At 26.5% G+C, this 15,810-nt stretch overlaps 1 protein-coding gene across 1 annotated transcript in view; it reads left to right on the top strand.

The window, feature by feature from the left end:
* Positions 1–1,008: 1,008 nt before the first annotated feature.
* The window catches only part of LOC136979468 (synaptogenesis protein syg-2-like), a 176,380-nt gene continuing 161,578 nt past the window's right edge, over positions 1,009–15,810 (top strand). Inside the window, exon 1 of the mRNA XM_067275477.1 lies at positions 1,009–1,307. Coding sequence (XP_067131578.1) covers positions 1,262–1,307 — 46 coding nt within the window. The 5' untranslated portion in view covers positions 1,009–1,261. The remainder of the gene's footprint in view (positions 1,308–15,810) is intronic.

Below are 15,810 nucleotides of genomic sequence, written 5' to 3'. Positions count from 1 at the left end.
CTCGAATAGTTATAATATCTTTTTTTATTAATAGATTTATTTTTAAACTAAAAATTAAATTTAGTATTATATTTATACGAAAAAAATAATAGATTTATTTTAATTTATTCTCTTAAAATTTAAATTTTTTATTATTTTTTTCAAAATAGTATTTTAATGTATTTTTTAATTCTCAGATGAAAGTAATTATTAATTTTATATTCTACATATAAGTATCTTTATGTTAGAATCATGTTTTATTGCTGAAATTTCCATATACTCTATTAGCATTTTCACATTCATAAAAGTATAAAATTATGCGTTACAAACAAATAATAAGTAAAATTTATTACAACAAAATCGTGGAAACGTAGATAAATATAAAAAATTATACGGTTTTTTTTATATTTTATAAAAATTTTTATACGCTGAATTTATTATTTTATCTTGTAAATATGTAGAGAAATGAAATATTTATTCGTCTTTATACGTTTTAATGCATTTATGGTTTTATTTTTAATCGTTAAAAATTAATTTATAATTTTTATTTATTACTAAAAGTCATCGAATATACTTATTATATGCTTGAAAATAATTAAAAATTTTATTATTTGTAGAGGTATATTGTGTTATGGAGTTATAGGCTTGATATAAATGGCAGTTCTTATGAGAAATTCAGTTTATTTGTCTTCAAAAAATAGAATTAAATTAATCATTTTTGAGTTTCATTTACTTAAGTTTATTATAGAGAAGGTCTAGAAAACAACAGAATTAATCTTCAAAAAGTAATGTAATGTAATGTATGGGTATTTGTTAACTGTTTTATTTTAGAAAATAAAACTTTGATAATAAGAAAAGGAAAACTTCGATTTGTTCTTTGTTGTAAACGTACAAAAAAAGAAAGTGGCTTTCGTTGTATGTAGTACGTTGTGATGGCAAGTGGCGCCGTTACGTCACGTGACGGAGTGACGTCTTTGGTTAAAGGAAGAGTCACCAGTTCTCTACCACACTTACCAGTCGAAGGCACGAAGCGTGATTGGAGAGGTTTTGGCAAACAATGCATTCTACAGTACAAGGCGATGACACTCAACCAATTTTATGATTGTATGCTTACACAATTTCGAAATTCCTGCTCAATATAAAATATTCTGTTGTATTGTTATGAGCAGTTTTGCATAGATAGAGATTTTAGAATAACTTTTCTTCCACTAATATTGACATTTGCAAATTTTTTAGTAGAAAAGGATTTTTATCTTGCTTATATTTTAATCAGGAAAATAAAATGTGGAATGTTTTAATATTTGTAACTACTGTTGCTGCTGTTCAAGGTAAGAAAACTTTATGTTTTAAAGATAAAAGCGTTCAGTATATAAATCACTATTTTAAAACAAATTTTTTTAAATTGTTTAATTTTGCAAAAAGTCTTTACGCTTTTAGTCTTTTAACTGAAGTAATAGATTTAATGCGTATTGTATTAAGATAAATGATGAATTTTCACTATCCGAATTGCAATCTTTGTAACGAATATACTTTATCAGAGTTAAATAATTTAAAATTTTATAATTGTATTTAAAACTCTTTACAAAATTTAATAAAATCGAAAAGAAATGTGTGAAAATGCAACTTTTTAGCGAAAAATATTGACTCTTCGAATGATTAATCGATTGATTGATTACAAGAATTACTCTGCAATACTTTTACAGTTGATTACTTTGCTAAACTGCATTTAGTGCTCTACAAAAATACATTTTGCAACAACTCTTGCATTAAAACGAGAGAAACTATTGTGTCATCGAATAAACTTTGAAACAGATACCAAGAGAATAATAAAACAACGAATGGAAAACATTAAGATTTTTAGATATCACTATTTTGAATAAAGCTTTGAATATTTAATTTTGCTTTTATTAGAAATTTCAAACGAAAGACATCTAATTTTTATTTTTTAAATTTTTATAATATGTAGGAAACCGTTTCTTTGTTATTGCGGTTTATAGGCTAATCCCATTTATAAACCTTAATATGGAAATAATATTTATTATTTGTTATTTTTATTTATTATGAAAGTTGATTTATTATAGAAAATATTTTATGCTTTGTTGAATATTAACTAAGAACATCACTTAGTAAATTTATTAGGCAAGAAAAGTAAAATATATGAACAGATTATGTATGGGAATATTTGTTATAGATTTTTTGATATGATATATAATATAAATTTTTCAAGAATAGTATTAATCATTTCATATTTATTTACGTTCTTAACATTTGAAATTCTCATATTTTAAAGTTCTGAATGATCTTTTCAATATGTGTATCCCACTTTCTTTTATTCATTTATTAGATTTTTTTTCTTTGTTTAATATCAAATTTTAAGTAATTTACTTTTTATTTTAAATACTTTTTATAAGATATAATAACTTTATTTGCCTATCATAATATTATATTATTAAAAACTTGTCAAAGAATGTTTTATAAAAATGCTGTATTAATAAAAGTTAATATTAATTATAAAACAATAATTTTAAAACAAGTGATTTATATACATAAATGAATACATAAAGTACCTAAATTTTTGATAAGTAGTACATAATTATTCAAAATTTAGTCTTATTAATATAATGTAGTTTCGTCTATTGTTTTTATTGAAATAAAAACAAACAAAAACCGAAATTAACTCCTAATGTATTGAATTTCTTTGGTTTCCATTTATCTTTATCATTTTCAACGTTCTTACATAAACCTCTGTCACAATTTAATACCCTACAGATTTCTAATCTTTGTTTTGTGTTCTACATCCACTACAGCGGAACGTCGAAAGGGCATAAAGTTATGATAGAAAAAAAGCATCATTTTATAACTAGAAATTCCAAAATTATTGTTTGTAAATTTTTATTTAAATATATATTATTGTAAATATAAAATTTTGTATAATTGCAATATATTTTTAGTGTAGTGGTATGTACAAAAAAATAACTTTAAACTAAATTGTTATCTAATTCGGATATTTAAATATAAGAATTGTTAGGTATAAAAATATTGCCGAATCAAGTTATTTTTGTAATTGATATTTATATAAATGTTTAAAATTGATTATTGTATTAAAGAATTTATAAATAAAATTTAAATAAAATTTTTCATTTAGATTTTTTATTATATTTATTATATGATTTTTATGTTATTTTAATCAACATTTTAATTTTATTTATTATAAAACATTTAAAAATTTATTAAAATAATTTACATAAAAATAAAGATTTTTTATTTATTTTAATAAATATTAAATTAAGTTTTATTTTTAAAATTTGCTTCCTACATATTACTTCTATTATTTTCTTCTCTTCAAATTCTTCATCTTAATTATAAAAATAAAAGGAACAAAGAAGTATAATCCTCCTTAGGATATAGAACAAAACAGAGATGATGATGATGATGATGATAGTAAATTATATATAAATTAATTCTGTTAAATCTATATAAAATCCAATTTTAAAATATTGTTTATTTGTTTATTTGGTCTGGGTTTGACTCTTTCTAAATAAATAAGTGATTATTTGATTTTACTAAAATCCTTATTACTAATTATCCTCGTTATTTTTAATAAACTTCTCGTTAGTTTTAATATTTCCGTCTTAACTAAATCTAATAAATTTTTAAAAATTATTGGTAAATTAAATATTTTATGACAGTTTCCCACTTAGGCTAAGCATTATCATCAGCTAATCACTATATAGTATATCTTAATTCACAATGATGATCACTCGAGATCATACTTCAATCTAATTGAAATAATCTTCTTACGCTTATTGGGTTATTCTTAATTGGATTAACCCTCATAATTAACTTGAAAATGGATTTAGAAAAAAAAAACTTTTTCAGAGATAGTAATGAAATAAATTTGTCAGAAGTAGCGATTCAAAAAGGAATAAAATGAAATTCTTGTAGAGATTTAATCTTATTTACTGTGGCTTTAATAAGGATTTTAAAATAATTTAAATTTTATACATTCTTCTTTAACAGATAAACATATGCGAAATGTTTTTTCTGTTGTAGAATTTTGTTATTGTCCTCTCTCTTTAAATCTTGTTCTTAATCGATTTTCTTTACTCTCGCTTTCCTTTTATATAAAATTTGCTTACAACAAATCTCGAGAAACGTTTTATTTTTATCTGTTTTCAAGATTAATTTCCATCATTTTATTCTTCAATTTAAAAACAAAATAATTTTAATAATATCATAGTTTGATTGATATGAAAATCTTCTAGAATAACATCTTATAAAATCATTTACATCATAAAAATACATGCCAAAAACCAATTATTTTAGAATCGATTCATTAATTTTTAATTTAATAATAATTAAAATTTTATTTTTTAAATAAACATATTTTAATAATTTTGTATTTATATATTACATACATTTAAATGAGTTATTGTTTTCCTGAAGAAAATTTTGATGAAGTTTTATTTACTTTTATATCAAATAAAAGAAAGAATAAATAATTATTGTTACTGTCTACTTGGACTTTACTTATTAATAGGACTTTATACTGGTGTTTAAAGATTGGCACAGTAATGAGAGTTAGTTCAGGAAAGAACAAAATTTCTTTATTATGTCACCTGTAGTAATAATAAACAAAAATTATTACTACAGGTGATATAATAAAGAAATTTTATTCTTTCTTGAACTAACTCTCATTACTGTGCCAATCTTTAAACACCAGTATAAAGTCCTATTAATAAGTATAGTCCAAGTAGACAATTAACAATAATATTAGAATTTAAGGACAGTAAGGCTTTTACAATTACAAAGAATAAATAATGTTTTAATTAAAGAAAAGATTATTTTTATTTTAAACTTAGATTTTAATACGAAATTTCAACTGTTATGAAATGGTAATAAGGGTATAAATAATGTTATAAATAATGATAGATGTTATTATTTTGGTTTATTCGATTAAGTTATATTTCTTTTTGAGGTTTTTCTGGATCGATTTTGTTACGTTTAACTTAGCTAGAAAGCTTTAAACCTTTAGAAGTGTGCAACAACTTTAATGTTGTGACTTGCATTTTCTTATAATGTAGGTATTTTTTATCAATAATAATCTTTATTTATAATAGGCATATGCCTGTTACAAGAGGTTGGTTATATTATCACAGGATACTTGAGAATACAAATTACATATAAACAGCAAAAAGAAAATAATCAATAACAGATTTTTATAATTTTCGTAAAAAGGAAACGTTGATGTAATTATATTCATAATTCCGTTTGTACTTAACATAGAACCAGTTACAAAGATAACATATTTAGTTGGGTAAAAACAAAATATTTTTGTGTGTAGTTATATAAATTATATAATGTACTGTTTGCTTTGTGGAAAAAAGATACATGAAATTTTCATTATTGATGAAGCCCAGTACTTCAAGATTATAACGTTTTCGTAATTCTTGAGCCTTATTACAAGTACAAAATATATGAATTTTAGACAAAGCCTTGTCACAACCAATACAATATAATTTAGAAAATTGGTAGATATTATTATTTATAATTATAATCTCTGTATTCAATATTAATTGAATAAAAAAAATTTTAACATTAAAAGACAATTCTGTATCCATATAGCTATTAATATTTGGATAATTTAAAATTATGTTATAACGGGCAGAATTAATACGATTCCTTAAATCAAAGATGTCTTGAGATAGAGATATTTCTAAGGCGTTCTGAATTAGGAGTACTGTGTATTTCACGTATATCGGAAGTTTCCATAAGCGGATTTATCGAAAAGTCGAACATATTAATTAAAGATGACAATTGACCAACCCAATTTTTTCTTGACTTATCGACAGAAGATTTTTGGTGTAATATTCTCAGCAATAAAGCTGGAAGCATCTCGTTATTCTTCAGTCGATTGAGAAATTTAATGTAGCTTTTAATAAAATACAAACCCAATCTCAATCTGTTCAATTCTAAGCGAAGAGCCGAACCAGGAACATTATAATCCAGAGAAAAGATTTTACGTATGAATTTATTTTGAACTATCTCTAGATTATGAAAATTAGATAGGCTCCAAATCGGAGCATCATATCCGAAAGCATTTAAAATTATAGAACAAAACAGTTTGAACTGGACTCTAATATTACGTATTTTCAGTTTAGCAAATAATTTTACTATATTATTGATCAAGGTAGTAGACTGTATCTTAACTTTCTTAAAGTGTTTTTCAAATGACAAAGACAGAGTAAGCACCACACCCAAGAACTATATCTCTGGGACTATTAAAACTTTTTCTTGGTTGAGATAAAAAGACATGTATTTTCTTGGCGATCTAGAACCATTTTAAAAAATCATAATGAAGGATTTTTTGGGTTAATTTTGAATTTTAATTTCTCACAATATTTTTCTAAAGCATATATTTTTCGTCGAAGCGCAGCTGCGGTCAGAGCTAAAACTACTAGCACCAGCAGATAAAATGGAATGTATTATTTGACCCTCAAAAGTAAACCCCATTGTATAATTGGATAGTTGTGTTATATCACCTTTTTTGAAAATGTATAGAATAATTTTGTTCCATTCTTTCGGCATTATGCCTATATTATATAAATCATTAAATATTCTAACCAAATACTCAACCATTGGTCTCGGTAAATTCTTTATTGCCAAGTTTGGAATTGCATCAAATCCCAGAGCAGTTTTATCTTTTAATTTGTTAATACAAGACTACATGGTTTCCATATTAAACAGTTCTTCATATAGTTGATTATTTTGTTGATTATTATGAATTACATTCCTTCTACTATTTGTTGAATAACCAATTGAAAAATCATTAAAATAACTATACCAACTATTCTGAGGAATTATTAGACTGTTCTCTGGCATTGAATATCTTCGAAAACTGTTTATGACTTTCCAAAAGTATTTGGTATCCTTTTGAGAAACAAAAAAATCACTTATAGTACAAAAGTATTTTATTTTTTTGTCTTTAATTAAATTTCTATATATTTTTTTGTTTAACAAATATTTAGTCAGGTAATAGTTCAAATTTGTCTTCCGAAATTATTGTAAACTTTTTTGCTTTTTTACTTTGTCGTAATATCATTTTCGATCGAAACAATTTTCTTTATATTTGTTTGACACATCATTCTTACTATTTTTGAAACAAAACGAGTTAATAATTTCATCAGATAATCATAGTTCTTGTATGGATTATTAGTCTTCTCCTGTGTTAACAGTTCATTGGATTTAAAAACCAACTCTCTTAAGAATCTTTGAATATTAAACTTTGCTCTCGATCTTTTCAATGATTTTGGGGGAGGTTCAGACGGTTTAATTAGGCTAGTTATATCTTTATTCCCAATTAGTACTAGATTTAAAGGAAGTGATCAGACTCATCTATATTTAAAATTTCCATTGATAAACATTGGTCCGTCATAGATTGAGAACACATAATAAAGTCTATAAAAGATTTTCCCATATGAGACATGAAGGTAAATTCAGCTGAGTGGTAACGTTGGATTCTACCATTAAGTAGGATTAGATCGTTATCTTTTGCAAAGTTTAACAAAAAATAAGCATCTGCAGTTACAGTTTTATCTTTCGATATTCTTATATTTTTAATATCATCATTATTACCTTTATATTTTGAATCCACAATTTCTTCAATGCGGATGTTAAAATCGCCATAAAATATCCAATAACTTACAATATTCGTCCATGGATCGATTGCTTTTTGTAAGTCTTGTAAGTTTGATTTTTTATCAGCTGGGGGATATGTAAGTATTAAGCCAATACGTGATTCTCCCCACAATAATTGAAGATTCTGATTAATACTGATTTTCAGATGCTTTTTTTTTTTGTTAAACTTTGCAAAAGATAACGATCTAATTTTACTTAATGGCAGAATCCAACGTTACCACTCAGCTAAATTTACCTTTATGTCTCATATGGGAAAATCTTTTATAGACTTTATTCTGATTATCAAGAATACAAAAGCATTGGTTATATGACATGAAAATATCTTACCAAATGTTTTCTTTACCAGTAACATAAGACCGCCAGTGGGACGTCCAAATTTGCTTAGTCTCAGCGCATTACTAGTTAATATTGTATGGTCTTGTTCAAGATATTTCTTATATTCTTCGCACAATTCGATAATCCAGGTTTCTGTAAAACCGACAATAGAATAATGTTTCATGTAATTCCTTATAACTGCACTATGAATTTTACTTTGTAATCCTTGAATATTCCAGATACCAAATATTAAATTATAATTATCACTTACATTTGCATTTGTATAAGAATAGAAGCTAATTGGTTTATCGATCTCTATCTGTGTATCAATATTAATATTTTCATTCTAATTTAACTGCATCTTGACAGTATTAGAATTAATTAAAATTTCTTTTGAATTTCTCTTGTTTAATTCTAGGGATTTATTCAAATTTATCCTAAAAAAGAATCCAATGTATAAAATAAAAAATTAACAAATATTCGTAATGTTAAAAATTTTACAAAAAGTTAATAAAAATTGAAAACATATTTTATACCTATCTCTGCTACATAATTTTTTAAGTAGATATTTGGAATATTTTTGTACAGATGCGAAACGACTAGTTTCTATCATTGAATTTAAATGTGATTCTTAAGCTTTTTCGAAAATTTATTCAAAATAACAAACATCAGATATGTTTGTTTATCCGATTATATGTAAAATATGTTTAAAAAGTTTGTATAAAGTAAATATTGAAAAAATTTTAGATATGAAAATATATTTGAAAAATAGTATTTTAAATCAGATAAACTTAGAACTAAGTATATTACATAATTAGTAGAATACTTTCTTATCTCTTGTCCTAATCGGATGATCAGATCACATCAATAAGTTTCAACCTATTCTCTTTTAGAAGTTATCTGATTATAAACAGTTAAAACTATAAAGAAGTATATAACATTATTCCAATATATTGTTTTATATAATTTTATGAGATTAAATGAAAGTTTAGATCGAATAAAATATCTTCTTGGGTTTTTTTTCTTTGGTTTATGAAAGTAGAAAATGCCTTAATGAAGTTATCCAAGTCTAACAGTGTTATAGAAGAAAAAAATGTTATTTTTGTACATTTTATTAATATTTTATACAACTAAACTAAACTTCTCGAAATTGTTGTAGAAGTCGACATAATTTCATCAATACATCGATAAAGTCATCAATTCAGCGACAGCATATCAACATGATTATATAAAATAGTAATTAAATTTTATTTATGAAATTATTATATATATATATATTATAATAATAATAATTTCACGTTCTTTATAAAACAAATTAAGGAATTTCAATTGATGATTTAAGGAAAATAAAAATATTTACTAGTAATTAATACAGTTTCAGAATCTGGTTATAGAAATAAATCTTGAAATTCTTCCTAAAAAATTAACATTATTTTTATAATATAACTTTTTTTTAGAAATATATCTAAATTGCATCAACAGTATAAATTTTAATCATAATATACTTATTAAATCATTAAGATTTCTATATTAGTCTCTTTAACTATCTTTAACTATCTACTTTTGTATGCTGTCGTGTGTTATCTTTTTCTACTAAAAAATTTGTCATGACTATAACAATGTTTTAATGTTCCATTTAGGTTATAAAATGTTTAAAAAAACACACTAAAATTTTGTAGAAAAATTTAGTTTATATAAAGCAAAAGAGGTTTTAAGCTTAAGTCTATTACTTCATGGGAATTGATTGATGTTAAAAGTATCAAAGGCATTAGGTTGAAGAGAATCGCGGTTATACAATCCTAATATAAAAAAGTATCAGAATACTTTCAATCCGAAGAACGTCATATTCCTATCTTGTAAAGTTTCCTAGAAGAAATCTGTTGGATCTTCTTTCTTTGGGAATGTGGGTGAGGGATAAACAGGAGAACCGTAATCCTATCTAGTGTAAGATAGTAAAAATATTTTTGATTTTCTTAAAGATTTTTTAACATTCTTGCGATATGCGTAACACATAACCAGGTTACATTTAATTTAAAAAAAATAGAGATGTATTTCAAAATTTTTTCTTTAAAAATACAAAATATTTTATTGAAACAAGATGCAGTTAATTCCGAATTATTTTAATTTTCAGTTATACACTACTTTTAAATCTTTAAAAGTATTGCTTTTAACAAAGTATTGTCGATATGTTGATTATGATATATAAAATTGGCGTAATATTTATATGTAATAATCTGAGTCGTATTTTATTCTTTACTAGCTTGAAAAATTAACAATCGTGAGTAAATTACATTTAATTCATAGTTTTCTTCTTTGAAGCGATCACCTTAAAAGGTTTTTTTTTTCTTTTGCTTTCATTAATCATAAAAATTATCTATTGGAAGAGATTTTATTATTCTATTAATTAATCATGAGAAAAAGCATAGGACATATTTTATTTGTTTAATTGTCTGTATCAGTTTCCAGTTCTTGGATGTTTGAGAATAGTTTTCACCAATAACGACTTGGTTTTTTAATATTTTTAGAAAGCTTTAGCTACAAAACACTTATATTTCTCGATAAATTAGTATTTTTAATGTCTTTCTACATAGTAATCATTGTGTAAACTGTAATTTAGTAGCCAAATGCAGCATATAAAACTATTCACTTATTGCCATATCAAAGACATAATTAAAGTAACTTCGTATGAGTATATAAGATCATAAAACTCGCATTGTTTAAAGGTACACAGTCTATGAGATGTACTTAAGACTTACTTTTCTAATAAACAGATCGCGTTTTCGTGTAAGATATTTTATACCGAAAGCTAATCAATAACAGAGTGATGTATAAATATCTAAAAAAAGTCGACACAATGCAGTAACTGACTAAATGAAAACTTCAATTAAATCTTATATCTTAGGTCAGACTGGACATATTGCATACCTATCGATTTGTCGCGACAAAAACAATTAAAATGAGGCGATAAAATCAAGAGTAACAATAGTAAATCAACTAAAAAAACTGTAAAATGCTTTCGGAAAGTTCGACATATTCAATTAAAGGTATGTTTAAAAATTAAATTTATAACTGTATGAACTTTAGATCAATCAATTTGCATGATTATATAGAATTAGTCCTTCTATTTGAAATAACACTTTTAAGAATACAATTAATAATTCAAGGGACAAAACTAAAATATAATTTGAAATTTTTAAAACTTTTTGTAAATGTTCTAGAAATAAAGTTCAATTTAATATATTAAATCTCGATAAGGATCGCTTTCAATAATATCCAAAAATTTAAGTTAGTATACTTTATTCATTTTTGTGTACTGCTCAGTCTATTAAATCCTGAGACTTTCTACTTTATTATACACAGTATTTACTGAATTTAATAGGTTATATTTATAAAACAATCAAATTTGAATTATTATGATCTATTCTAATAAACTTAAAACTTTTAATTGGATATTGTTACAAAAATATGAAATTTATTAATTGTTAATTTAACTATTTATTAATAGAAAAATCAAATATTGCTGTAAAGCGACAAGAAAGAAAAATTTAATTAAGAATATCGATTTAAATATTGAACCTTTGTTCTTTTTCAACAAAAATTCGTATATCAAAAGTATGAATAAAACTCAACCAGATCATTTTAAAACATATAGTTTACCGTAAATGGAATTGAAATATTTTACTCCGAACTTTTTCCTCGTTTTAAAGTAATGGAAAAATTGTTTCGGTTTAAGAAGTGCATCCTCATACTAAGCTTATAAATTTTTATGTTTTTTTATTTTAAATTCTTTCAAATCATGCATTTTACCTATTAGCATTAATAGGTAGAATTATAAAGTATTGTACATAATGTTAAAAATAGTTTTCTCAATTACTTTTTCTCCAAATATAACATTTGTTTTCTTTGATGATTAGAAATTATTTAGAATTATTTTTAAATTTTATTAACGAACTTATATCTAGCAAAATTCCTTCACAATGATCAAGTTAAATTTAAAATTTATCTTAATAAACCCAATATATTCATTTATTGCCACGCTTTTTATTTTTTCTGCCTTACCATTGTTCTCTTCCAAGTTTTTGTTTAATCATTATTTTCTATTCTAAACGTATTTTGATTTTTTTTTATTTTCTTCTGTTTTAAGCATATTAAGCGTTATTTTGTTAATGCAAAAATATCAGTTTCTCCAGTAGAGATATTTTATTGATGAAGATTGTTTTACAAAGATTTTTATTATTTATTTCTTAAATAGTTAAATTTATACATTAAAATCATACGAACCCTACACAATGTCTTTCTAAAATAAATAAAATTGATACAATATATAATACTGTGAAAGAAAGTAAAAATGTAATCCCTGTGTGCTAAGTCACTAAGACCTATTTTGCATTAGACGGCGCTATGTTGTCACATTTTTTCGGTCGTAGGTCACCGTCTTGTTTGGTCTGCTATGTCTCTGTGTGGCACGGTGTCTCCCCTCGTCCAGTTTTCATTCGTGTTACATATAGCTGTATATTTCTTTGCATTGTTGGATTCCTTTATTTGCTTCATTTTCTGACAGGTTATGGACCCAGGATTGCTTACAAGAAAAGAATATCTATTATAAGAAGTAAACGGATTTATTAGTTAATACGGTATGGCGAGTCCTAGCAGATTCTCAAATATTGAGAAGTTGAACGAAGACAATTACGAACTTTGGAAAATACAGATTGGTGTTCTTGTATATAATGACCCGTGGAAATACGTTGACGTCACTGAAATTAAGCCAGAAAGAAGCCCAGAGGAATGGATCAAGCAAGACACAAAGGCGTTGGTGCTAATAAATCTAAGCCTTAGTCTTGGGCAGTTGAACCACCAGAAAAACGCCGAAACGTCTAAAGAAGCGTGAGACGGACTTAAAGCAATATTCCAGTCACGAGATCTCGTTAGAAAGGCAATGTTGTACAAACAGTTACTACGAATGGAAAAAGGACAGAATATGACGATTACGCAGTACGCAAACGAGTTCACGAGTAAAGCTGATCAACTGAAGAAAGCGGGAATAGAAATCCCGGAAGAATTACTATCGATTATGCTCTTCGGATCACTACCGGATGAATATGAAAATTTTAGTGTAGCCATAGAGTCACGTGATGACATACCGTCGCTCGAAAACCTGAAAGTGAAATTAAAAGAGGAGGAAGCAAGACAGTGGGAGCGCGTTACGAAGCTAACTGAGAACGAGAGAAGTGAGGCATTATTTTCAAAGGAAAAGTCCGACCATGTAAAGCAGTCACAAACGAACTCGACGGAAAAAACAGTACAAGATTCAGAGGCCAAAGGTTTAACGGAAGATGCTACAGCTGCGGTAAAACTGGACAGATCAGTAGAAACTGTACATCGAAACCGAAACGCACAGAGGTAAAAGTTACTAGCGGTGCCCTTACTACAATCGCATGCAACGTAGAATTCACGAACGGATCGAAAAAGCGGTATTTAGATAGTGGTGCGACAAGACATATGTGCAACGACAAATACAGATTATTAATTCTGGATCCAGACTGTTCATAATTCTCCGTGGCAGTACTTTAGACTGTCACAGAGAATTATGAACAGTCTCGATCAGGAATAGCTGAATCGTAACTCGTGGATCATGAATTATGGTCAGTCTGGATCATGAAACTATTGAAACCTTTATCCGGATTAAAACAGTCTTTAAGAGAATGGTACAAGAAGTTAGATGGCTTTATCACAAATATTGGAGGCGGGCGCACAGCAGCTGATCCATGCGTTTATGTATTCCGGAAGGAAGAAGATCAAGTGATAGTCACCGTTTATGTGGACGATTTAATATTGGCATCGAAGAAGATTGTAAATCTTGAGACAATTACATCGAAACTAAAGTCAGCATTCAAAATAGTAGACCTAGGCCTTATAATTAACATTCTAGGCGTTGAAATAAAGAGAGAAGGACCAACAGGCAGTATCCATCTGATGCAAATAAAATATATTAATGAACTGGTGAAGAGATTCAACTTAGTGGGTGCGAAAACTGTCGCTACACCGATAGAGTCAAATATGAAAATTTCGAAGAAAATAGGTCTAATCTCAGAAAGCGAGAGACAAGACATGAGAAATCGGCCTTATAAAGAGCTCATCGTAAGTCTTATCTACCTGGCAAACGCGACACGTCCAGACATGGCTTTTGCTGCGAGCACATTAAATCGTTTTTGTGCTGATTCCGGTAAAACACATTGCATGATTGCGAAGCGTGTTTTGAGATATCTCAAAGATACTTCTATGTATGGAATAACATGTGTCAAGAACAACGAAGAGCTTAAAGCCTACACGGATTCGGATTGGGCTGGAGACGTAGACGACAGAAAATCGTGTACAGGTAACATTCTGATATTAGCCGTAGGTCCGATTAGTTGGAAGTCAAAGAAACAGACATCTGTTGTAATGTCAACCATGGAAGCAGAGTATTCAGTTCTAGCTGAAGCTTCGCGAGAAATAACTTACATAAAAAGACTGTTAATACATATGGGTTTTAAAAGATATGTAAAAAATCCCATTTGTGTTCACTGTGATAACCAAACTGCGATACAGTTATCGAAAAACACGGTTTTTCACAAGCGCAGTAAACATATCGACGTAAGCTATCACCTCACTCGAGAATTAGTCGAAAAAGATGAAATAGTGATTAATTATTTGAGGACGGACCTAGTGATCGCAGATGTCCTAACGAAACCGCTAACGAGAACTAAGTTTGATATATTCGTGAAAATGTTAAAATTAATTTGAAATAATTGATAATTGTTATGTATGTAGCACACAACGATAGGGGAGTGTAAAAGAAAGTAAAAATGTAATCCCTGTGTGCTAAGTCACTAAGACATATTTTTATTAGTTGGCGAGCTTCACATTTTTTTGGTCATAGGTCACCGTCTTGTTTGGTGTGCTATGTCTGTGTGGCACGGTGTCTCCCCTCGTCCAGCTTTTATTCGTGATACATATAAGTGTATATTTCTGTGCATCGTTACATTCGTTTATTTGCTTTATTTTTTGACAAATACGTTTTATATTCTTTTACTATTTAAAATATTTAGATATTAAACCACGTAATTCAAAATTAAATAAGAATTGCTGAAAATAAAATATTTATATATTTAATTGCCTTTATTCAAATAAATTGTTTTACTCTAAGGCATTTCTGATGTTTTATGAAATAACAAAAAAAAAAACTAGTTTTTTAATAATTCATTCTTCATTATATACATTTTCCAATTTAACAATATTTCATTTTATGATTTCTAAAGTTTTATGGTTCATCATCTATAACTGTAAATTTAATACTGTTTATGACCTTAGCACATTTTTGTCTTTGATTGCTTTCATTCTCAATCGCTTTCTTTTATTTTAGTTTGTTATTTTTATACTCTTTTACAATTGAAGCAACAGCTTTATTTTATTGTTCTAATGATATATCTTGTTCCTTTTGCTACTAGTTTTCCAATTTTTATTATGTATTGTAAAGACAATATTCTTAGGCGGACAAATGAAGTAAAAGAAATTTCTCGAAAACATGTCTGCTTTTACAAATGATATTGGTTTATGAATGTAGCCTGCATGCTGATATTTCAGCGGGTGTTCTCGCTTTTGTCATGATTATTGCTTGTTTGGTAGTGTCTTCTATTGTCTCAGATGTTTTTGCTGTATCTGAGATGCTGTTATCACATTTTTTCGGTTTAGGTTATTCTTTTCGAGAATTTTTTAAAATTTCATTAGCCATTGATTAATAATGTTTTATATTTTCTGAAGTATGAAATTTTGCAAAAA

This window comes from Centruroides vittatus, unplaced genomic scaffold (genome assembly GCF_030686945.1).
Source record: "Centruroides vittatus isolate TY-2023 unplaced genomic scaffold, ASM3068694v2 contig_628, whole genome shotgun sequence".
In the NCBI taxonomy this organism is placed as follows: Eukaryota; Metazoa; Arthropoda; class Arachnida; order Scorpiones; family Buthidae; genus Centruroides; species Centruroides vittatus.
The sequence above is the reverse complement of the archived record's forward strand: the minus strand, read 5'-3'. Positions and strand labels throughout refer to the sequence as shown.